The sequence below is a fragment of the Pan troglodytes genome, chromosome 7 (genome assembly GCF_028858775.2).
Source record: "Pan troglodytes isolate AG18354 chromosome 7, NHGRI_mPanTro3-v2.0_pri, whole genome shotgun sequence".
Taxonomy (NCBI): Eukaryota; Metazoa; Chordata; class Mammalia; order Primates; family Hominidae; genus Pan; species Pan troglodytes.
In genome coordinates this window covers 51,391,610-51,416,581 of record NC_072405.2, presented here as the reverse complement: position 1 = coordinate 51,416,581, position 24,972 = coordinate 51,391,610, and the positions used below count along the sequence as shown (strand labels likewise).

Here is a 24,972-nt window from a genome sequence, read left to right as displayed (position 1 = left end):
GGGTTTTACCATGTTGGCTGGTCTCTTAACTCCTGACCTCAGGTGATCCTTCTGCCCCGGCCTCCCAAAGTGCTGGGATTATAGGCGTGAGCCACCACGCCCAGCCAAGAAATTTTATATAAGAAAAGATCTTGTATGGTAAAATCTGGTCCTAAAGTAAAATGACTGTTTAAAAAGAGGGATGTTTAGGAAAAGTCTGAAAGTCCAAGCATGTTGTAGATGGTCTCTGTAAGTTGTGAACGTATTCATGAAAAGGCAATTTATGCAAGAAATGTTGTACAATTCAAAGGTTGTTAGGCCTGTTAAATACTTCATAAAATGCCACTATGACTCTTACTGTACAACTTGCCTGCTTTATAGCTAGGTAAGACCTGAGACATGTGGAGTTAGCCACACTCCCTAGCTACACTGGAAACAGTCAGACCTTCTGGTGTCCTAGGCTCCACTCCTGGTACGTAATTGAAATTGCTTACTCGCCAGGCTTTCCACCAAAAGTAAAAGTCACTGAGTTAACAGTGTAATATGCACTTGAGACTACTGAAGAAACAGTTCTATACATGAGGCATGTAAGGGAAGTAAAATGTACTTTTGGTAAAAGATTATGAGAAGGCATGGGAATATGGATTGCTTGCCTAAGTTTAGAGTGTTAACGGACTGTTTTAAATGAGATAGGAAAAGTCTAAAGGTTTGAACAAGTTGTGAAAGGGTTATAAAAACTTAATTGTAAGAGATTCTGTGTGTGAACATATTGGCTAAAGTTTAAGTCACGTTATGCAGTTTTTCCACAAATTGGAAATTGGAATAAAAGCACAACAGAGTTTTCTTAAAACAGTTTTGTTCTAAGAAAAAAACAAAATTGTAAAGGGTTATAAAAGATTCATAAAAATCTTACCTTATGGCAAGCCAGGTGCGGTGGCTCACGCCTGTTATACCAACACTTTGGGAGGCTGAGGCAGGTAGATCAAGGGGTCAAGAGTTCGAGACCAGCCTGGCCAACATAGTGAAACCCTGTCTCTACTAAAAATACAAAAATTAGCCAGGTGTGGTGGCACATGCCTATAGTCCCAGCTACTCGGGAGGCTGAGGCAGGAGAATCGCTTGAACCCAGGAGATGGAGGCTGCAGTGAGCCGAGACCATGCCATTGCACTCCAGCCTGGGCAACAGAGAGAGACTGCGTCTTGAAAAAAATAAAAAATAAAAAAAAAATCTTACCTTATGGTCAAACTAATTAGAACTAGACAGAGTTATAAAATGTAATTAAAACTGGCTTTAACGTTAAAAATACACTAATGGAAACATAAAATTCGGTTTTCTCTTTTAAAAAGGATTTTTATGGAATATTAAAAGATAATGAAAGGTTTTTATTTACCTTTTAAGTAAACTACAAAAGAAAAAAGGGGGAGGGGAGAGAGAGGAGGCAATCAGCCTCATGCTATCTTCATTGGGTCTTGTTTGGAAAGCTGAGTCTCCTACCAGAATAATGGTTTTTCCTTTTTAAAATTTTTGAGTTACTTTGGCTAAATGAATGACTTACGGAAACCTAAGACTCCATTTTGTAATATCCAATGTTTTAAATGTTTGGTATTTAACAAACCTTTCAAAATCAAGCTCTAAGTCAAAATAAAAAATTTTTAAAAATTAAGTCCCCTAAAGTACAAAAGACATATTCAGCTTATTTAATGTATTAAAATCATGCAGGAAACACTGTCAAATAGAAAATGGTGTTTAACTTTCTTTGGGTTATATTCATATAAATTTGTGATATAAAGTTATGTGCTGCAAAACTGTATAAAATTCCTACAATTCTGATATGCCTCAGTATATGTCATCAGTAATAACTGTTGTGTTGAATTATTGTGTGCCACAGATTAACAAATTTCCTTGTCAATTGTGTCTTTGTGGCTTCCCTAAAATGCTTTTCTCATCCAAAGATAACTGCTGTTTTAATTTGGTCCTCTTTAGAAGATGGTTTTATAATCAGCTATAAAACTTTGATATGTGCTCTTGAATGCAAGTTTCTGATAACTCTGGAGATTATGACATTAGAATAAAGGAAAAAAAACTTTTAGAACTCTCATGGAAAGCTGAAATGTTCATAAATATCAAACAGAAGTTAAATGCATGGACTAAACTAATAAAAGTCTGAAGTAACCTTTTTGTTTAAAATGCTGCTGATTCTTTGCTTTTTCAGAGTCAGGGAAATTTCTTTCAAGCTATTTACAGCTTGTAGCAACTGAGTAAAGTACACTCCTGTGAATAAAATTTGGCGCATATTTGTTTCTACTTGATTTCTCCAGAATTTAAAAACTATTTGTGAGTATTCTTAATTTATGGCAATACAGTTATTTTCATAAATACAATAAGAATCTGTTTTCTTTTGTAACAGGACACTATTGAAAACACTGGTTATTTTACCAAGGGTTTGACTAGAATGGCATGCTTTCCTTTATGGAATCAACCTTGACTTGTTAAAGCCAGTAAAAGCCCTTGGGAAAACTGAGCTCATACTTTGTCTACACAGTCCCTGTACAGGGTTCCTGACCCATGGTAAGTATAGAATGTCACTTTCTGACAGGCCCAGGAGCCCCAAGTTATCTAGGGACATCAAGAGGAGAGGAACTTACCCAACTCATAAGTATTTGAAGGTACAAACCTATGGCTGGACTCAGCTTTAGAAAGTCTTACCTGAGATTTCTTATGGAACAGAGTTCCATCAAAGGCAATTTAAAAAGCCTATGTAAAAAATAATTATTCTAGCCAGGCGCAGAGGCTCATGCCTGTAATCCTAGTACTTTGAGAGGCCAAGGAAGGCGGAATGCCTGAGCTCAGGAGTTCAAGACCAGCCTGGGCAACACAGTGAAACCCCGTCTTTACTAAAATACAAAAGAAATCAGCCAGGCATGGCGACGTGCACCTGTAGTCCCAGCTACTCGAGAGGCTGAGGCAGAAGAATTGCTTGAACCCGGGAGGCGGAGGTTGCAGTAAGCCACAATCACACCACTGCAATCCAGCCTGGGTGACAGAGCAAGACTCCATCTCTACCAAAAAAAAAAAAAAGTATTCTTGCCAGGTGATTACTGGTTCATGCCTGTAATCCCAGCACTTTGGGAGACCAAGGCAGGCAGATCATGAGGTCAGGAGTTCGAGACCAGCCTGACCAACATGGTGAAACCCTGTCTCTACTAAAAATACAAAAATTAGCCAGGTGTGGTGGCACACACCTGTAATCCCAGCTACTCAGGAGGCTGAGGCAGAAAAACTGCTTGAACCCGGGAGGCGGAGGGTGCAGTGAGCTGAGATCACGCCACTGCACTCCAGCCTGGGCGACAGAGCAAGGCTCCATCTCAGAAAAAAAAAGTATTACTGATGGGCTTTATGCAAATAATCAGGCCAAGTATAATAAAATTAAAGTTTATTTTGCCAACAAATCAGTCCTATCGTGATTTGTTTTAATAAAAATAAGGACTAAAGAGAGAAAAATTATGTTCCAAAAACTATGGTACACATGTTGTTAGTTTTTTTTTTTCTTCAATTTAGACTAAATCCTAATATTTTTGTGGACTATAAGTCCCCAGACTAATGCTTTCAAACCTTTACTTTTAAAACTGGAAATTGCACTCCTTATCCTAAAACTCATTATTTACCTTATAGTAGACTGTCTGTTTAAATGCTGTACTAAAACTATAAAGATACTACTGCCTTTGTCACGAAAGCCTTGGAACCACAGCCTGGCCTGCATGAATATACTCAGACAGCTGCAAAGCAGTTCTACTCCTCTCACCTTAGGGTCAACTCCAACCCCAACTATGCCCCCTGTCAGCATGAAGAAGCTAGAGTGATCAATGGCCTTTTCCCATCTTCATAGCCCACACCTTAAGAATAAGATGCTACAAAACCCCAAAGGGAGGGATTGAAACCGCCTTTGCAAAATTATAACTGAGGGCTGGGACCAGTGGCTCATGCCTGTAATCCCAGCATTTTGGGAGGTCGAGGAGGGCGGATCACCTGAGGTCAAGAGTTCAAGACCAGCCTGGCCAACATGGCGAAACCCCATCTTTACTAAAAATACAGGCATGGTGGTGGGCGCCTGTAATCCCAGCTACTCAGGAGGCTAAGGCACGAGAATCTCTTGAACCTGGGAGGTGGAGGTTGCGGTGAGCCAAGATCATGTCACAGCACTCCAGCCTGGGTGATAGAGCAAGACTCAGTCAAAAAAAAAAAAAAAGCAAAAATAAACCAATGGGATTATAACAAACCAAAAACCTTCTTCCCAGCAAAGGAAACAAACAGAGTTAAGAGACAAACTACATAATGGGAGAAAATATTTGCAAGCTATTCGTCTAACAAGGGATCAATATCCAAGGAACTCAAACATCTCAACAGAAAAAAATAACAATATGATCAAAAAATGGGCAAATGATCTAAACTGACATTCTCGAAAGAAGACATACAAATGGCCAATAAATTTGTGAAAAAATGCTCAATGTTACTAATCATCAGGAAAATGCAAACCAAAATCACAATGAGATACCATCTCACCCCAGTTAGGATGGCCATTATCAAAAAGACAAAAAATAACAAATGCTGGTGAAGATGCAGAGAAATGGGAACTCTTATACTCTGTTAGTGAGAATGTAAATTAGTACAGCCATTATGGAAAACAGTATGGAGGTTCCGCAGAAAATTACAAACAGAACTACCATATGATCCAGCAATTCCACTACTGGGTATATATCCAAAGGAAAGGAAATCAATATATCAAAGAGATATGCACAGCCAGGCTAAGTGGCTCACGCCTGTAATCCCAGCACTTTGGGAGGCCGAGGTGGGTGGATCACAAGGTCAGGAGTTCAAGACCAGCCTGGCCAACATGGAGAAACCCCATCTCTACTAAAAATATAAAATTAGCCGGGCATGGTGGCACATGCCTGTAACTCCAGCTACTCAGGAGGCTGAGGCAGGAGAATTGCTTGAACCCAGAAGTGGAGGTTGTAGTGAGTCGAGACTGCATAATTGCACTCCAGCCTGGGCAACAAGAGGGAAACTCCGTCTCAAAAAACAACAACAAAAAAAGAGATATGTGCATCCCGATGTTTATTGCAGCACTATTCACAATAGCCAAGATATGGAATCAACCTAAGTGTCCTTCAGCAGATGAATGGATAAAGAAAATGTGGTATATATACACAAAATAGAATACTATTCAGCTATAAAAAAGAAGGAAATCTGTCATTTATGGCAACATGAAAGGAACTGGAGGACATTATGTTACGTGAAATAAACTAGGAACAGAAAGTTAAACACTACAAGTTCTCATTCATATGCAGAAGTTTAAAAAAGCTTACTCAAAGAAGTAAAAAGCCTAACAGTTTTCTACAGGCTGGGAAGGGTAGAGCAAAGGCGAGGATAGGCAGAGATTTGTTAAAGGATACAAAATTACAGCTAGATAAGAGAAGCAAGTTCCAGTGTTTCATAGCACCATAGGATGACTATAATTAACAATATATTATACACTTTCAAATAGCCAGAAGAGAAGATATTGAATGTTCCCAACCAAAAGAAGTGATACATGTTTGAGATGGCAGATATGCCCTGATCCGCTAACTACACACTATAAGTAGGTATGGAAACATCACTGTGTACCCCATAAATATGGATAATTATTACGTGCCAATTAAAAATAAATTGTTAAAAATCAGTATAATACCATCACAGAGTTTGAAAAACAGGAAAAGAAATTGCCCATAATCCCCCTTTCACCCTAGCACAATTTCTATCATTTTCATATTTTTTTTTTCCTTCGGAGACAGCATCTTGCTCTGTCACCCAGGCTGGAATGCAGTGGCAAGATCATGGCTTACTGTAGCCTCAAACTCCCCAGGCTCAAGAGATTCTCCCACCTCAGCTTCCCAAGTAGTGCGCACCATTATGCCAGGCTAATTTTTGTATTTTTGTAGAAAATGGGTTTTGCCATGTTGCCCAGGTTGGTCTGGAACTCCTGTGCTTAAGTAATCCGCCCACCTCCGCCTCCCAAAGTGCTGGGATTACATGTATAAGACACTGCGCCTGACCATTTTTGTATTTATCTACATATACACGTAATTTCACAGTTGAAAAGTCAATTATACAATTTTATATCTTGTTTTCTTCACTTATCATCATAAGGTTTTATTCATGTTGCCTCTTGGGGTTCCTAACTACACAACAGTTGCAGAATATTCCGTCAAGTGGATGGACCATCATTTAATGAACTATTCTAAAAGTTTTGTTTCTAGTTTTCTATCACTATGGCACTCTTTTATGCATTTGACTTTTTTCCTGCCTTGGATTACTTATTAAGATAAAGTCCGATTGGGAGGCCAAGGCAGGTAGATCACTTAAGGTCAGGAGTTCAAGACCAGCCTGGCCAACATGGTGAAACCCCATCTCTACTAAAATTAAAAAATTAGCCAGGCGTGGTGGCATATGCCCATAGTCCCAGCTACTCGGGAGGCTGAGTCACGAGAATCGCTTGAACCCAGGAGGTGGAGATTGCAGTGCACCGAGATGGCGCCATTGCACTCCAGCCTGGGTGACAGAGCGAGACTCTCAAAAAAAAAAAGATAAAGTGCCAGATGTAAGATTATTGAGCTCAACAATAAAAACGTAGAGCTAGCAGGGCTCCTAACACTGGATGCCACACTGCTTCCCCAAGGGCTGAAACCTATGCCTACTGCAGCACTATTCACAATTGCCAAGATACAGAATCAACCAAAGCAAATGTGGTGCACATATGCAATGGAGTACACTTTGGCAGTAACAAAGGATGAAATTCCATAATCCGTGCCAGCATGGATGGAGCTGGAGGACACTGTGTTAAGCGAAATAACATGATGACAGCAATCGCAAATGAACCCGGACTCACTCTCTTTACAGCTCCTTCCCCAACACGCTTCAGCTGTCTCACTTCTGTTCTCAGCTCCTCGCAGGACAGCCAAGGTGAGCAGTTTTTCATCTGTCCTATCCTGAAGTGACCATAGGGACAGTGTGTGGGGTCCACAGTGGACTGTCGAGGAGCGATGAAGAAGTGGTCGAGGCAGAGGTAGAGCAGAGTATTCATCAGGGCCATGATCAGCAGCAGCCCAACAGCTGGCGGCACCTCTCGGGGGGCGAGGCCTCTCCTGCTGTTCTGGGGCTGCTTTTCCATGTTGACGGCCTCTGCAATTTCCTAAAATACACAATGAAACAAGAAGTCATGACAGTCAGCTTTCACTTCCTTTCATTTCCAAAAATGTGTTCTGATGCCTCTTCTACTCAAGGGTCCTGTAAGCTGCAGCGTTATCGTGGGGATTAAAGCAGGTATCGAACACCAGGCTTATCCCAAATGCCCAATGTTAGCTGTTTCCATAATCATTACTTTTTATTACAAACTAAAATGCAGGTTCCTCTAGATTAGGTTAGGTGGGAGGTGTTTGTGTCTGACTCTGTCCGACTCACAGTAGCACGCATTAAATAGATGCTCATGAATATTCAGTAAAATGAAAGCAAAATGTATTAGTCAACTGGTGGGACAGGGACAGAGGGTGGACAAAGGACAGCAGAAGGAGGCTGCTTAGGGTAGCAGGTGGAGGCTGGGAAGCTGAGGGCCTCTGTCGAACTCAGCTAAGCAGCTGTCCTGTTCCCTGGGAGGTACTCAGAATCCCCTAAACAGTTTTAAGAAATAAAAGCTACTCTTCAGCAGTTATGAAAGGTAGATTTGGGGTGAAAGAGACTGAGGCTGGGAGACCAGTTATTAAGAAGCCCTGGTTATGACCACGGACAGGAGCTGACAAGTACATGAGCTAGAATAACAGCGATGAGATTGGAGAGATGACCACTCAGATGTCACACCAGCGATAAGTAACCACTGATAATGTGTGGGCTCTACCGCTGGAGCCGTGCAAGGCCATGGTGGAGGGGCCTGGCTGCGGAGAAGCCTGAAGTAGGACCGTGGATGGCAGGGGTGATTTACAGAAGCAGAATGGAGCAGAATGGAAGTATATGGAGACTTTAACAGTGGATGTGGCCATGCCAGTGGGAGCCAGCTAAACAGCACTGGAATGCTGGGGCACTGGGACAGAACTGGGTCAGAGACAGCTGTGACATGCAGGGTTACCTCCCAAGCGCATCTCCTTCTCCAGCTCAGGTCTCCATCCAGGTACCTGGTCAGTCCATACTCTAGTTGGCGCCCAGGGACTGGTCGGGAAACACCCTGCCACAAAGTACCAAACAGGAAGTGTGTAAACAGAAACTGCAGCTATGTACCCAGACAAATCGCCATAGTCCAAACGGTCCAACTTTCCCAGGGCCCTCCTCCTGCCTCAAGTCCAGGTTTCCTCAGGTTCTCAAGCCCCAGGACAGAGCAGGGCCGTGGGGAAGCCCATCAGAGTCTCTCTGTCCCAGTCTGCTCTCTTCACCTCCATCACTGACTTCCAGCTGCTCATTCCCGCAACATGTCCTGAGCAGCTTCTATGTGCCCAGCCCTGCAGTGGGTGCTGGAGACATTCACACACAGTGAATTACACCAGCATGGTTCCTATCCTGCTGGAGCTTAGGGGAAAAGTCTAGTGGGGAAGACAGACAATAAACAAGTAAATAAATAGGTCTATCATCATCCTGTGATGGGGGTTCAAAGATAGAGAGTAACTGTGTAGGAACTCCCTGGAGGAAGCATCCCAGGAGACCTCTCTGAGGAGGTGACCTTCACACTGTGACTAGAGGCCTGAGAGGAGCCATCCATGAAAAATCCAGGACAGGAAGCTTGTTCCTACCTCCTCCTTGAGAAAACAAAATCCACTCCCATATACAGAGCTGGGACAAGACGTCAATGAAACCACAAAGTTAACAGGAAACGGCATTTCTCCTAAGAACACACTGCAGCCATAAAGTGTCAAAAACCCCCTTTGGATGAAGACTCCTTTTTTACTACCTAGAAATTCTGTTCTCTACAATCACAGACTACCAGAAATTTTGCAGTTTGAAGTCTTATCAGTTGGAATAAAACATCCCACGCTTTCCTGGAGGATCAAAGTCACTCTGACACACAGAAGCAACCTCAGTTCCCAAACAGGGCAGACCTTCAGATAAGGAGTTTCTGGAGATAATCCTGCACATCTATGTTGACCTGGTAGTCTCCAAGGAAAGAGGACCACTTTGCAGTCCAGACTAGATCTTGGCCCCTTTACACTCAGTTCTACATGGCTTTGAGCCCATCAAAACACTACTTCATTTAAATTTGCCTAAACTTTACTCATCTCCAAAATTCTATGATTTTCTTCCTTTTTTTTTTTTTTTTTTTTTTTGACATAGGGTCTGACTCTGTCACTCGGGCTGGAGTGCAGTGGTGCAATCATAGCTCAATGCAGCCTCAAACTCAAGCAATCCTGTCACCTCTGCCTCCTTAGTAGCTGGGACTACAGGTGCGCATCACCACATCCAGCTAATTTTTGTTTTTTTTTTGTAGAGACTGGGTCTCACGATGTTGCTCAGGCTGGCCTTGAACTCCTGGCCTCAAGCAATCCTCCTGCGTCAGCCTCCCAAATTGCTGGGATTACAGGCATGAGCCACTGCACCTGGCCTTTTAAATTTATTTTTATCCCCTCCACGGCTCTACTCATCCCCTGCATCAGTATTCCCTGGAACCTCAACACATTCCAGTACCCCACAGACGCAAGCACACAAGCTCATACTGTTCTGGCGCTCTTGAGCGTACTCCAGACCTCACACTGCTGACTCTCCCAGCAATGGCACACACTTCAGTGCCTCTATGGCTCTAAACCCACAGTAGCAGCCTCTAGAACGCCTTAAACCATCCGGCTGCCCCTTCCTAGAGTGTCCTCGTGCTCAGGGACACACGTGCACCTCACACCAACTTGACCCTTAGCGCACCAGGCCTCTGACAGTACCAAGACCCTTCCCGCACCACCACCACCCCCTACCTCACAGAGATCCACAATCCTCATCCCCGCTAGCACAGGCTCAGGTCTCCCACCGCCCTCCCTCCATCAGATCCCTCCATGAGGTCCCTCCAGCTCTGTTCCATTAGCATGCACTGGGCTCCAACTACCCAGACCTTTATTAGCACATGCACACACCCACCACGGCACAACCCCCACAAGCGCACACCCAGCATTCGAGTCCTTCAACCACCTCCCCTCCATAAGCACCCCATTCTCTCCTACCCTGCAGGCCCCCCCAGACACACACACAGCACTAACACCATACACACCCCCATCACCACACACGAGGCCTCAGAGGCCTATTAGCACACACCCTGGTGCCTCTACCACACTATCCCCCATTAGCACACACACTGGGCCTCTCTCCAGCCATAACCCCTATTAGCTTGCTTTGGAACTTCCTCAACACCCTACCCCTGTGATACACCCACGGGTCCCTCACCCGCTCTGCTGCCCACTTCCCTAAGCACACACTGGGCCTTGAGCCTCACCTGCCATAAGGCTCATCACCACATGCTCTGAGCCCTGCTCAGCCCAGGCCCCCATTGGCAAAGCTCCAGTCTCTCCCGGCTCCACCACCCATTCCCATATCCTCTGTTCCTCTGACCCCCTGCTCCCTATTAGCACTCATGGCACTTCCATCCCCAGCTCCCTGCCCCGGGCCAGGTCAGAGAGGCCCCGAAGGACTCCTGCCCCGTGCCCTCTCAGATGACTCTCTGTCCCTCTGATGAAGATATGCAAGTCCCGCCAGTATGCAGCCTCGCTTATTGCAGTGAGTCAATAAAAGTGATAGGTGTGTCCCGAGTGGCCTTAGGCTAGCTGGAAGCTCACACTCTCCTTCTCCAAACATGTACCACCTGTTCCCCCACCTTCACTCTCAGCTGATCATCTAACGAGATCATCCTATTTTACTAGAAAAACAGAAGCAATCAGAGAGCATTTCCACCAGTTTCCAAGCCCCACCCCAGGTTCCTGCACTCTCCTATTACTACAAACAGTGTGTTACCATGAAACTGGCCCCGAGCCCAGCTCAGGCAAACCCCACGCCCAGCTCTGTCCTCTCATTCTCTCCAACTCACTGCCACTGCACCCAAACTGACCTTATCACAGTCAGCACAGGTGGCCTCCACATCACTAAACACAACAGTCAAAGCATAGCCCCAGTCTTCCTTGATCTATCAATAGCATCTACCGTGATTGATAACTCCCTCCTTAAACGCCTTATATAATTGGTTTCCAGGAAACTACATTCTGGCAGCTCCTCATCTCTGAGTCCACGTAGTGGGGTCCCCCAGAGTTCAGAGCTCAGGCCTCTGCCACACTCCCTGGGAGAGCTCACCCAGACTCAGGACTTTTCATCGCTGCCTGCTGACAACTTCCAAAGGTAAAACTCCATTCCCAGCCTCTCCTCAGAACCCAAGGCTTGCTTCCTTGACATCTCCATGTGGATGTCTGGTGAACAACTCAAAAGATTCAAAAAAAACAACTCAATTTAAAAATGTGCAAAGGGTCAGGCATTGGTGGCTCACACTTGTAATCCCGGCACTTTGGGAGGCCAAGGCGGGAGGATCGCTTGAGCCTAGGAGTTCCAGACCAGCCAGGGTAACATAGTAAGACCTCCTGTCTACAAAAACTAAATTTAAAAATTAGCCAGGCATGTTGGCCTGTGCCTATAGGCCCAGCTACTCAGGAGGCTGAGGTGGGAGGATCATTTGAGTCCAGGAGACCAAGGCTGCAGTGAGCTGTGATCGTGCCACAACACTCCAGCCTGGGTGACAGTGAGACCCTGTCTCAAAAAAATAAACAAATAAAATTTTTAAAATGGGCAAAGGACTTGAACAGACATTTCTCCAAAGTAGATACACAGATGGCCAACAGGCACATACATGAAAGATGCTCAGCTTCACCAGTCATCAAGGCAAACACAGATCAGAAGTGTGACAAGATGGCATTTTACACCCATGAGGATGGCTATAATACAAAAATCAGTAACAACATAGGGGAATGTGGAAAAACTGAAATCCTCAAACATCACTGGTGAGAAAGTAAAATGCAGCCACTGTGGAAAGCAGTCTGGCCGCTCCTCAAAAGGTTAAGCACAGTCACCACACGACCCAGCAACTCCACTGCCCAGTATGTACCTATGAAAACACACACACTCACACACACACTCATACATGAATGTTCACGGAAGCATTATCCACAACTGCCAAACAGTGGAAACAAGCCAAGTGTCCATTGGCAGATGAATGGATAGACAAAATGTGGTACATCCATAAATGGAATATTATTCAGCCATAAAAAATAAAGCACTAATTCATGCTGCAACATGGGTGAACCTTGAAAACATCATGCTCAGTGAAATAAGCCTGACAAAAAGGCCACATGCTGTAAGATTCCATTTACATGAAATGTCCAGCAACAGCAAATTCAGACACAGAACATAGATTTGTGGCTCCCAGAGGCTGGGGAGGCAGGGGGTGGAATAGCTGCTGACAGGGATGGGGTCTCTTTTTGGCTAAAATGTTCCTGAATTAGACAGTGATGATGATTGTACAACCCTGTAAATATGCTAAATATCACTGAATTGTACACTTTAAAATGTCAAAAGTTATGGTTTGTGAATTATATCTTCCTTGAAGTCTCCCCCTAACATTTAAAAAGATAAAAGCATTCCCAGCTCTCAGGCTACGCAAAAACAAGCAGAAGCTGTGGTTGGCCAAGCCCTGCCTTAGGTGATGGCATTCCTCCAGGTCTGCCAAAGGCCCAGGTAACCTCACCCACACCTGGGACACTGGCAGCCATCTGAACTCTGCTGCTTTCTAAGTCTGCATTGCAGCCCAGGTCTCTCCTATGCTTTGCTCACTGGCCTATCAAGGTATGGGATGTCCACTGCAGAACTCCCCAGTCCCCACATGCCCCTCCTCCAGGGTTCCCTCTGTCATGGGCTCATGACCCAACCACCCACTCAAGTTACAGACCAGGTGTGTGTGACTTGATTCCTCCCTCCCCTAAACTCTAAACCAACCAATTACCACATGCAGTCAATGCTCCCACCAAAACCTCCCTCACAACTGCTTGCATATCTCCTTCCTTGCTGCCCTTCCCCTCCACCCCGCTGCGTGAGCCAGCTGCACCTCTCACCTGGGTTTCCACAATAGATTCCCAAGCAGACGCCCAGTTTTTCCTCTCTTGCAGTCCATTCTCAGGATTACACAGCAAACAGGATCCTTTTTCTTTAAGTGTTTCACACACAGAGAAAAAAAAAATCATAAGCATTCATCCAGCTTTGTCAAGTCACACTGCATCATTTTTTCAGATCTTTTTTTAAAGAAATTAAATATTACAAATAGAGTTGAAGACCCTCTGGACTCCTCCCCATCCAATTCTACTCCCCCTCAAGAAGTGATCACTATCTTCAAGTTGGTGGACATCAGAGATTCTCAAACTGTGCTCCCCAGACCTGTGGCGTCATAGCCCAGGAACCTGGGAGAAATGCAAATTCTTGGGTCCACACTCCAAACCTACTGAATCAGAAATGAACATCTGTGTTTTATAAATCCTCTAGGTGATTTCGATGCATGCTAAAGTCTGAAAACCACTGGTGTATATAATTCCTATACATGCTGTCTATCTATCTAATCGATCTTATCTATTTACCTACCTACTTATCTATCTACTTAAGACATGGAGTCTCACTACGTCGCCCAGGCTAGACTCAAGTGATCCTCCTGCCTCCACCTCCCAAGCAGCTGGGACTGACTACAGGGATGGGTTACCAAACTCCGCTTCTCATACATGCTTTTTATTTTCACAAGTATGTGCCCATAAATCATACATATGTTTTCAAGCTTTATACAAACAGTGATGGGCTGGTATTATCCTCTTGCAACTAGTTTTTTTTAAAAGCTCAACATTACGTTTCTGAGATTTATCCATGCAGATGCACAAAACTCAGTTCACTATTTTCAACTGGTTTGATTTTGCCACAATTAGTGAGACAAGCTGTGTATACATCTCCCCAGGCATACATGGAAGTTTCTCTGATACATGCAGGGAGAGCTTTCTTTTTTTTCTTTTTTTTTTTTTTTTTGAGAAGGAGTCTCACTCTGTCACCAGGCTGGAGTGCTATAGCACAATCTCAGCTCACTGCAACCTCTGACTCCCTTGTTAAAGGGATTCTCCTGCCTCAGCCTCCTGAGTAGCTGGGATTACAGAGCTGGGATTACAGGCACGTGCCACCATTCCCAGCTAATTTTAGTATTTTAATAGAGACGGAGTTTCACTATGTTGGCCAGATGGTCTCAATCTCCTGACCTCGTGATCCGCCCACCTTGGCTTCCCAAAGTGCTGGGATTACAGGCATGAGCCACCACGTCCGGCCCATGCAGGGAGAGCTTTCTAAAGCACGGATCTGATCCCACCTTGCTTAACATTCAACAGCCCCCCACTCGGCCCACAGGATCAAGTCCAAACTCTTATGTGGCCTCCTGAAATCTAGCCCCTATCTGCTTCCCTAAACCCTCCCTGCACCCCACTCTCTGGCCCCTGAGCTTTCCTCAAAGGCTCCCTTTCTGGGATACCCAGGCCCCGGCTTCCTCTAGATTCTGAGCACCAAGAGGCCTGCCTGCCTGTCCTGTTCACCACTGCACCCCAGTGCCTGGCACACAGCGGGTACTCGGCAAAGACGCACCAACTGCCTGGTCACTCTGCGCCTCTCCCTCTTCATGGCCTCAGCCGCACAGGCTGCTTTCCCTCTCCTGTGTTCGCTCCACCGAATCCGCTCTTCCTCTCCTCACGGCTCCTGTCTTCTGAGGACCCTCATCTGCCACCTCCTTCTCCAATCCAAGTTTCCCAGCTCAAACCCTGCGATAAATCCTTTCAACCCTCCAACCCTCCTTACCCCTAACCTCCCACCAATCCTTCCTTGCCACTAGTGGATTCAGGTTTTATGGGGCCTGAAGCTTATACAAGTTGGGGTGAGGAGTGGTAATTCTTTAAGAGAAGAATAGTTATGAATGTAAAAGTGCTGAGCCTTTTGCCAGAGTTTTGGCAAGAGGATTTGTGCAAGGTTTTGGAAGTTATTTGTGCAAGTGAAGAGGCTAGAGGCTTCATCATAAACCCAGATCTGCTTGTCATTCACCAGACCCATGTAACTTGCCCTGTCCACTTCTTCATTTCCACTCAAAGGCTGCCAACATCAGCTACCAAACTCTGTGGGACTCTAGAAATGCATATTTTCTAATCTCTCTTGGACCCTCAGCATTACTCAGAAAACCTTTAATGCATTTCTTGCTGAATTCAAATTTCATATGCCCCAAAAACTTTTTATATATCCCTAAGTCCTCACATTCACTTCTGAATCCTCTCTCGACAAAACCAAACCAAACCAAACCAAACCAAAACAAATAAAAAAAATACCCAAAAATTCATTTGACTTTTATACACTGTCAACTTCACACCAATTCTGTGAAGTGGATGTAATTTTGTTATTCCCATTTCACAGATAAGACAACTGAGTCCGAGGTGAAGTAATATATCTAAGGTCACTGAACTATACACAGAAGAGCCAAGTTTTCTGGCCTCAAGCCCATTCTTCCCCTAAATACCGCAATGCTCGGGAGTTGAACTAAATCAAACCCAGCGTGGTCAGCTAGGGGCTGGGCTGGGGTACCCTGGGACTGCCGGTTTCTTAAAGAAGACTTCAGCCCACCTCAACCCCGATTTGCTTTTTTGTTTCAGAGGCATATTCTGGAGTAGGCCGCCCAGAGCATAGCATGAGGCTGTGTGGCTGAAGGAACTTTCGTGTCCAGAAGTAAGCAAAAACCACTGAAATTTACTGGTCCTGAAAACAGCCTGCGCATTAAGGAATAAAGATGGTGGGGCAGGTTGGGCAGGAGAAATTCAGGCACGACTGAAATGCAAAGCATTTCTGACACTGATGGGAAGGCTTATTGATAGAGAAAGGCTTGGGACCCACTGCTCCACATTTACAGCTTAAAAAGAAAAGAAAAGCAAAGGGACAAAACTAGTTTTTACCGACTTACAAGATATTTTCTACAACTAGGGAAGACACAGAGTAGTGTCATCCAATACAGTTTAGAGTAGAATTCCATTGTGCCAATAAAGCACAAGGTACATTAAGAGAATTATTTTAAATATTCTGAACGCTTATTTAGCCTTAAGGTTCTATAGCAAAGGCAAAGGGTGGCAAAGACAAGATTATGCAACAAAACAGCGAAATTTTGCTTTCTAAAAAAAAAGAGAAGAATATGATTACACTTAACACCTCCTGGCAACAATGATCTCGTGCAGAATAAACACCCAAAGGCAAAGAGCTGAGACAGAGTCCTCGGTCCTTTCTGGTTTTTTTTGTTTTTTGTTTTGTTTTGGTTTGGTTTGGTTTTTGTTTTTTTAAACAGAGACAGCCTCTGCCGGACCCAGTAGCTCACGCCTGTAATCCCAGCACTTTGGGAGGCAGAGGCGGGCGGATCACCTGAGGTCAGGCGTTCGAGACCAGCCTGACCAACATGGGGAAACCCCGTTTCTACTAAAAATACAAAAATTAGCCGGGCGTGGTGGCGGACGCCTGTAATCCCAGGAGCCAAGACCGCGCCACTACACTCCAGCCTGGGCGACAGAGCGAGACTCCGTCTCAAATAATAATAATAATGATAAAATAATAATAATAGAAACAGCCTCTCACTCTGGCCCCCAGGCTGAAGTGCAGTGGCGCGATTCCGGCTCACTGAAACCTCCGCCCCCGCCGGGTTCAAGCGATTCTCCCGCCTCAGCCTCCGGAGTAGATAAGACTATAGGCGGCGCCACCGCGCCCGGCTAAGCGCTTTTTTACGGAGACAGAAGTTCCGCCATGTTGCCCAGGCTGCTCTCGCCTGAGGTCACGCGATCCTCCCGCCTCGGCCTCCCAAAGCGCTGGGATTACAGGCTGGAGCCACCTCGCCCGGCCCTTCTCTGGTTCTTTAACGTCCCGCTACCGCGCAGGGGTGGACGCGGAGATAGGGGCTGGGCGCGGTGGACACGGCCGCTCAGGCCCAGCGCAGCCTCCTAGGGAGCCTCCGGACAGGCCGCGGGCAGGCTGCGGGGGGTGCGGCCCAGGCCACGTACAGGGTCCCCCGGGAAACCCAGCTACACCCCCCCTCGCCCCTTCGCCCTCTCACCCCTCGCCGCAGCACCTACCTGCAGCCCAAGCCTTCTGCGGCCCCTGCCACCCCGGGCCAGCACGCACTGGGCCTACTGCGCTTGCGCGTTCGGAAGCGCGTCCTGGGCGGGCGAGCGTGGCGCTGCTGCCCCCTGGCGTCCTCCTCCGGCCGTGCACTGAAGCCGGAGCGAACGCCGCGGCGGTACCAGCGCGCACCTACCCAGTCTCCCTGTCTGGCTTCTGCCTCCCGAACTTGGGAGAACGATTTTGTGTTGACCGACTATTGCTTCAGCCTGGAGCCAGGCTCATGCAGAGCAGCTGTCAGATCTAGACGCACTGCGAGGCCTTCCAAAGCGTAGTCCTCAGACCCGCGGCATCTGCAGGGACCTTGCTGGAAAGGCTGATTCCCAGCTCCGGCCCAGACCCGCCACTCGGGGACCCAGATGCCTGAAGTTGGACAATCGCTCTGTAAAAGAAACTGTGGGGCTTAGCCTAGACGCAGTAAAGCTGAGCTGCACACATCAAGCGCAGCAGACAAGACCTTGGCAAGCCTCCGCGGAGGGGCAGGACTGGGCAAAGGCGGGGAAGTCCGTCGGGGGCCGGCCAGGAGCCCTGCCGGGAGCCCAACACGCACTCGGGCGCTTGCTCCGGGAAACCGAAAGGGAGGCTTGCAGCATCGAAGTCAGCTGGGTCATGGAACGTCTAGGTTGTGTACATCGGAAGCGTTAGCTGCTTCTACACTGACACACTGCGAAAGTCCAGAATCAAGACAGTAACATGGTGTGGGTTAAAAAAACTGAGCCTGTACTAGCTATCCAAACAGTATTAAAATTAACAGAAACGTTTGCCTATCACATGGACAAACAGCGGTAATACCTCCTGTCGTTACAGTACAGTCTGAAAGTTTCCTCACACATACAAGTGAGTGTAAATTGGAATTCCTCCTACGTGCCCTAGCAAATCCATTTCTAGGAATTTATCCTTCAGAAGTAACATGTCTGTGGCCGGGCGCCGTGGCTCATGCCTGTAATCCCAGGACTTTGGGAGGCCGAGGTGGGCTGATCACAAGGTCAGGAGACCGAGACCATCCTGGATAACACGGTGAAACCCTGTCTCTACTAAAAATACAAAAAACTAGCCGGGCATGGTGGCGGGCGTGAGAATGGCGTGAACCCGGGAGGCGGAGCTTGCAGTGAGCCGAGATCGCGCCACTGTACTCCAGCCTGGGCGACAGAGCGAGACTCCGTCTCAAAAAAAAAAAAAAGAAAAAGAAATAATATGTCTGCAAGATGTATGCACAAGAGATCTTGCTGAAGCATTGCTGATAAAAGATATTTATAATAGAGAAAAAAAGAAACCTGAATGTATAACAATAGGGGTTTCTGAAAGAAATTATATTACATCCACATAGCCATGAAAAATACTAACGGGTGCACAGTTTCAGTGTGAGAAGATGGTAAAGTCCTGGAGATGGATGGGGGTGATGGTTGCACAATAGTGTGAATATACACCAATAAATTGGGTGGAGGCCGAGAGCTCGGGGCCGTGAGCAAGCCTCCGACGCTCCGGTCCCCCGGACCCGCCTTTTAAACTCTTATTCTAATTCCTTTGGCTTCGCTGGACTCGGGGTACCCGCCGGGTGGTGTGGGGCTGGTTTCCCCAACAACTTCACTCTAGCCTGGGCAAAAGAGCAAAGCTCCGTCTCAAACAAACAAAGATAGAAACCAACCAGCAGCTCTCCTTGCTGAGTTCTTTGCCACGTGGCCACCATTTTGTGCCCACAGGCTTTTTGGGGGTGCTGGAAAAGGTGAAATTTTAACACTGATGAAAAATTAGAGGAATTAAATTCAAACAAAAAATTAAAAATAAAAAGAACAGCAGAATTTGACGCACCATCAAACTGGTTGAAGATGTGTCACCCATCTTCAAGCTGAAGGTAGTCCAAAGCCTGGAACTGAGTGTCGGGGGCACACACAGAGACTCGGGAGAAACCCTCTGATTCTGGCTCGTAGAGCAGAAAAGGAAACTCCTAACCCTCAGAGGGAGTGAAGAAAATTCCCTGTTCTTTCTATTTTCTTCTTTTCTTTGCACTCCAGCCCCCAGTCAAGCCCAAGGCCAGAGCAAAAAGCTTCAGCAGCCAAAAGTCTGAGGGAAAGAGAGAGTCCTTTCCATTCAGTAGCACTGCAGCTCCAAGAGGACAGACACAAACTTGGTGTTTTGTTGTTTTTAACTGTTTCCCACTGCTGTGGCACAATTGTGGAAGTGGGCAGCTCCCCCAAGCCAAACTGAAAGTGGGAAGTTTCAGACCAGCGCACTGAAACCTGAGGGAACCTAAAAACACTGAGAAGATAGCGGAAGGTGAGAGCATCTGGCAAGCAACCTCACAGAGTTGTTTTTGAACTCTTGGGCTCATCGCTGACCTGCGTATCATCGACTTAACGAGCACACCAAACACTCAGAGAACTGTGCTCATGAACAGATTTTTGTTCAGGTACCAAACTACGGGAGGATGCAGCCACGAGACAGATCCAAATAGCCCCACAGAGGGTATGAACACAGAACTCACTTTGGAACATGAACCCCAGAAGAAGACCGGAACCTGCAGGCTGTCCCTAACTAGTTCATGTGCTTGCTTAAATTAAACTGTTGGCCAGGCGCGGTAGCTCACACCTGTAATCCCAGCACTTAGGGAGGGCAGATCACCTGAGGTTAGGAGTTTGAGACCAGCCTGGTAAACATGGTGGAACCTGGTCTCTACTTAAAAAAAAAAAAAAAAAAAAAAATAGCCGGGCATGGTGGCGGATGCCTGTAATCCCAACTACCCGGGAGGTTGAGGCACAAGAATCACTTGAACCCAGGAGGCAGAGGTTTCAGTGAGCCAAGATCACAGCACTGCACTCTAGCCTGAGTGACAGAGCAAGACTCCTTCTCAAAAAAAAAAAAAAAAAATTAAAATGCCAACATTCTCCATAGGATTTAAACAAGAATTAGAGCCTCATAATATTCAAAATGCGCAGGATACAAAATTGCTAGGCATATGAACCATCACAAAAATCTCCACTTGCATGGGAAAAGATAATCAAGAGTCACCAACTATAAAATGACTGTTAGGATTATCTGAAAAAGACATTAGTTATGAAAATGCTCAAAAAATTATAAACATTCTTGAAACAAAAGTTAAAATAGAAAGTATGGGGCTGGGCACAGTGGCTCGCGCCTGTAATCCCAAGACTTTGAGAGGCTGAGGCAGGTGAATCACTTGAGATCAGGAGTTCGAGACCAGCCTGGCTAACATGGTGAAACCCTGTCTCTATTAAAAATACAAAAATTAGCCGGACATGGTGGCAGGTGCACTCAGGAGGCTGAGGCAGGAGAATCGCTTGTACCTGGAAGGTGGAGGTTGCAGTGAGCCGAGATCGTGCCATTGTACTCCAGCCTGGGCCACCGAGCGAGACTCTGTCTCAAACAAATAAAAAATAATAATTTTAAAAAAGAAAGTATGAGTAAAAAACTTGGAGAAAGTAAGAGGAACCAAATAAACATTTAAAATAGAAAAGTACAATAATCAAATTTTAAAACTCACTGGATAGATTCAATGGCAGAATGGAAATGACAGAGGAGTCAGTGAACATGAAGACAGATTAATAGAAATTATCCAAACTGACCAACAGAGAGGAGGGGAAAATTAATAAAACTTCAAGCACCTGTGGGACATAACAAAAGGTCTAATATTTATGCCATCAGAATCCCAAAGCAGATGAGAAAGAAAGCACTAAAAAGTTTTTGAAGAAATAATGGCTGAAAACTTCCCAAGTTTGGGAAAGAAACACCAACCTACAGATTCAAAAAACTGAGCAAACCCCAAATGCAATAAATCCAAAGACATCCATGCCCAGACACATCAAAATCAAACTGCTGAAAAATAAAGACAAGGAAAAAAATTGAAAACAGCCAAAGAGAAATGCCACGAGCTCTAGGTGACCCACAATCCTAATGACAGTGAATTTATCCTCTGAGATCACGAAGACCAAAGTGGCACAACGTTTTTCGAGTGCTGAAAGAAAAGAATTGCAAGCCCAGAATTCCATATGCAGTGAAAACATCCTTCAGGAATAACCTTGAAATAAACTAAGATGAAGGAAAACTAAGAGAATTTGTAGCCTGCAGACCTACTCTAACAGAACTGCTAAAAGAGTTCTTTGGTGGCTCAAGCCTGTAATCCCAGCACTTTGGGAGGCTGAGGCGGGCAGATCACCCGAGGTCAGGAGTTCGAGACCAGCCTGGCCAATATGGTGAAATCCCATCTCTACTAAAAATACAAAAATCAGCTGGGCGTGGTGGCACGTGCCTGTAATCCCAGCTACTCGCAAGGCTGAGGCACTGAGGTTGCTTGAACCTGGGAGGCAAAGTTTGCAGTGATCTGAGATCACGCCACTGCACTCCAGCCTGAGCGACAGAGTGAGACTCCATCTCAAAAAAAAGAGAAAGTTCTTTGGACAGAATAACAGAAATGAAAGAATAACAGAGAATATAAATAACTGGGTAAATGCGATACACTCTCCTTCTTTTCTTGAGTTCTTTAAAATATGTTTGGTGGTTTAATACAAAAGTATTATAAGATTATCTGATGGGTTTTTGTTTTTTTGTCTTTTTTTTTTCTGTTTTCTTTTTTTGAGACAGAGTCTCACTCTGTCACCCAGGCTGGAGTGCAGTGGTGCGATCTTGGCTCACTGCAAGCTCTGCCTCCCGGGTTCACGCCATTCTCCTGGCTCAGCCTCCCGAGTAGCTGGGACTACAGGCGCCCGCCACCATGCCCGGCTAATTTTTTGTATTTTTAGTAGAGATGGGGTTTCACCGTGTTATCCACGATGGTCTCGATCTCCTGACCTCGTGATCCGCCCGCCTCGGTCTTCAAAGTGCTGGGATTACAGGCGTGAGCCACCGCGCCCAGCCTCTGATGGGGTTTTCAATGTAAGAAATGGTGAACGGTAAGGAGACATATGGTGGTAATGTTTCCATATGCCAACTGAAGTGACAAAATATTCTAAATAGGCTGTGAAAAGTTGAATATTTTGTAACCCCTGGAGTACCACTAAAACAAAATAAAACCAACTAGAAATAACAGAAGATAACAGGAAATTCTCCAAACCCCTGAGAATTAATATATATATATATATATTTTTTTTTTTTTTTTTTTTTTTTGAGATGAAATTTCACTTTGTTGCCCAGGCTGGAGTACAGTGGTGCAATCTCGGCTCACTGCAACCTCCGCCTCCTGGGTTCAAGTGATTCCCCTGCCTTAGCCCCCCAAGTAGCTGGGATTATAGGTGCGTGCCACCACACCCAGCTAGTTTCTGTATATTTAGTAGAAATGGGGTTTCACTACATTGGCCAGACTGGTCTCAAACTCCTGACCTCAAGTGATCCACCTGCCTCAGCCTCCCAAAGTGCTGGGATTACAGGCATGAGCCACCACGTCCAGCCTAAAATTGTCACTTGAAAGCTCACATTTTTGGCCTGGCACGGTGGCTCATGCCTGTAATCCCAGCACTTTGGGAGGCCGAGGCTGGTAGATGACCTGAGGTCTGGAGTTCGACACCAGCCTCGCCAACATGGGGAAACCCTGTCTCTACTAAAAATACAAAAAATTAGCTGGGCGTGGCGGCAGACGCCTATAATCCCAGCTACTTGGGAGGCTGAGGCAGGAGAATCGCTTGAACCTGGGAGGCGGAGGTTGTGGTGAGCCGAGATCATGCCATTGCTCTCCAGCCTGGGCAACAAGAGTGAAACTCTGTCTCAAAAAAAAAAAAAAAGAAAGAAAGAAAGCTCACATTTTATCATTGGCAACATTCCGTTGTTTTCCTTGAAATAACAAACTCATTTTTTAAACAGTTTTTGAGACACAGTCTCACTCTGTCACCCAGGCTGCAGTGGCACGACCATGGCTCACTGCAGCCTGGACCACCCTGGCTCAAGTGATCCTCCCACCCCAGCCTCCCGGGTTGCTGGGACTACAGGCGCACACCACTCTTCACTAATAATTTTAAAAAATATTTTTGTAGAGATGAGATCTTGCTGTTGCCCAGGCAGGTCTTGAATTCCAGGGCTCAAGCAGTCCTCCTGCCTCGGCCTCCCAAAGTGCTGGTACCATAGGCATGAGCCACTCCACCCGGCCTCACTATGCTTTTTATTAAGCTGTCTCTATGAGCTCTGTTGAGTCCAAAGTCCCAAATCCAATCAGTTTTGGGTCACCGATTATAGTTTCTGAGAGTAATTGCCTTTTTTTTTTTTTTTTTTTGAGACTGAGTCTCGCTCTATTGCCCAGGCTGGAGTGTAATGGCACAATCTTAGCTCACTGCAACCTCCACCTCCTGGGTTCAAGCAATTTTCCTGTCTCAGCCTCCCAAGTAGCTGGGATTACAGGTGCCTGCCACCACGCCTGGCTAACTTTTGAATTTTTAGTAGAGATGGGGGTTTCACCATGTTGGCCATGCTGGTCTCAAACTCCTGACCTCAAATGATCTGCCCGCCTCGGCCTCCCAAAGTGCTGGGATTACAGGCATGAGCCATCGTGCCCGGCAGAGAGTAATTGCTATCTTATGAGAACTTTTCTATGTAGCTTTTGATCCTTATGACACCTTTGAAATGGTCTACATGGAAATGGCACTTTATGGCAGCTTCAAAAATAAAACTGGAAATCTTTGGATTCTAAAAATAACAAAAACATGTAAAATGTTAGAAATAACACTACATATATTTTCTTCAAAAAGTATTAAAATATTATTTCCTAAATTTATCTTGAGAAAGGATGACTATGTAACGCTGTATGATTTCCTTAGTTGTATTTTGGTGCTTTGACATTGAACAAAAATTACAGATAAAGTGAGACTGAGGCCGGGCCTGGTGTCTCATGCCTGTAATCCCAACACTTTGGGAGGCCCAGGCAGGCAGATTACTTGAGGTCAGGAGTTCATGACCAGCCTGGCCAACATGGTAAAACTCCGTCTCTACTAAAAATACAAAAATTAGCCAGGCATGGTGGCAGGCACCTATAATTCCAGCCACTCGGGACGGTGGGGCAGGAGAATTGCTTGAGCCTGGGCGGTGGAGGTTGCAGTAAGCTGCGATCACGCCACTGCACTCCAGCCTGGGTGACAGAGTGGGACTCCTTGTAAACAAAAAATCAATATATAAAAATAAATAATAAAGTGAGATTAAGTGCAGGTACAGCAAGCTAGCTTGCTAACCACTCCCAACTCCTTCCTGGCATGGCGTCCTGCATCATAAAAGGCTAGAAAGCTACAAACTACACTTCCCAGATTCCTCTGCAGTTAAGCTTTTAAGACATCCTGTTGGTTCCTTCCAATCAGATGCACTGCAGTGAGCCTTTAATTTGGAACCACACTACATGGGAAAAGCAGCAGATGTGCTTTGCGTGAAACGTGCAGACACAGCACAGTCCTGGAGCTGGCAGCCAGGATCGTGGCTTCCTCACTCCTCATCCAGCAGTTTCCTGATTCTGGCACAGGCAGCAGCAACGGGACGGTCCAGTTGTGTAGCATGGTTTGGGAATGTCTTTCTGAAAGATCAGGCAATTCTTCTGTGAGATATTTATATACCTGAATAAACCCTTTGGGTTTAAACTACCTTGAGTGGATTTTGTCACTTTCAGTCAAGAACTGACCAATTTACATTTTAACATTTCCTCCAACACATCATGTTTCTAGTTTACAGTTTTATAGCAATATTTTTTCTCAATTGCTTTTCTAAGCTGAGACAATGTGTCTTGTATAATATATAGTTCAATGCTATTAAAAAATCAAACTTCTATGGCA

General features: G+C 45.6%; 1 protein-coding gene across 2 annotated transcripts in view; it reads right to left on the bottom strand.

Annotated features, from left to right (window-relative positions):
* Positions 1–17,323, bottom strand: part of POMK (protein O-mannose kinase) — a 37,769-nt gene extending 20,446 nt beyond the window's left edge. Inside the window, exons 1-4 of one of the 2 annotated variants that reach the window (XM_519740.9) lie at positions 17,176–17,323; positions 13,123–13,214; positions 8,136–8,231; positions 6,906–7,208 (exon numbers count right to left, since the gene is read on the bottom strand). In XM_519740.9, coding sequence (XP_519740.3) covers positions 6,906–7,187 — 282 coding nt within the window. In that variant the 5' untranslated portion in view covers positions 7,188–7,208; positions 8,136–8,231; positions 13,123–13,214; positions 17,176–17,323. The remainder of the gene's footprint in view (positions 1–6,905; positions 7,209–8,135; positions 8,232–13,122; positions 13,215–17,175) is intronic. The other variant, XM_016959447.4, reaches the window with a different exon arrangement.
* Positions 17,324–24,972: the final 7,649 nt, after the last annotated feature.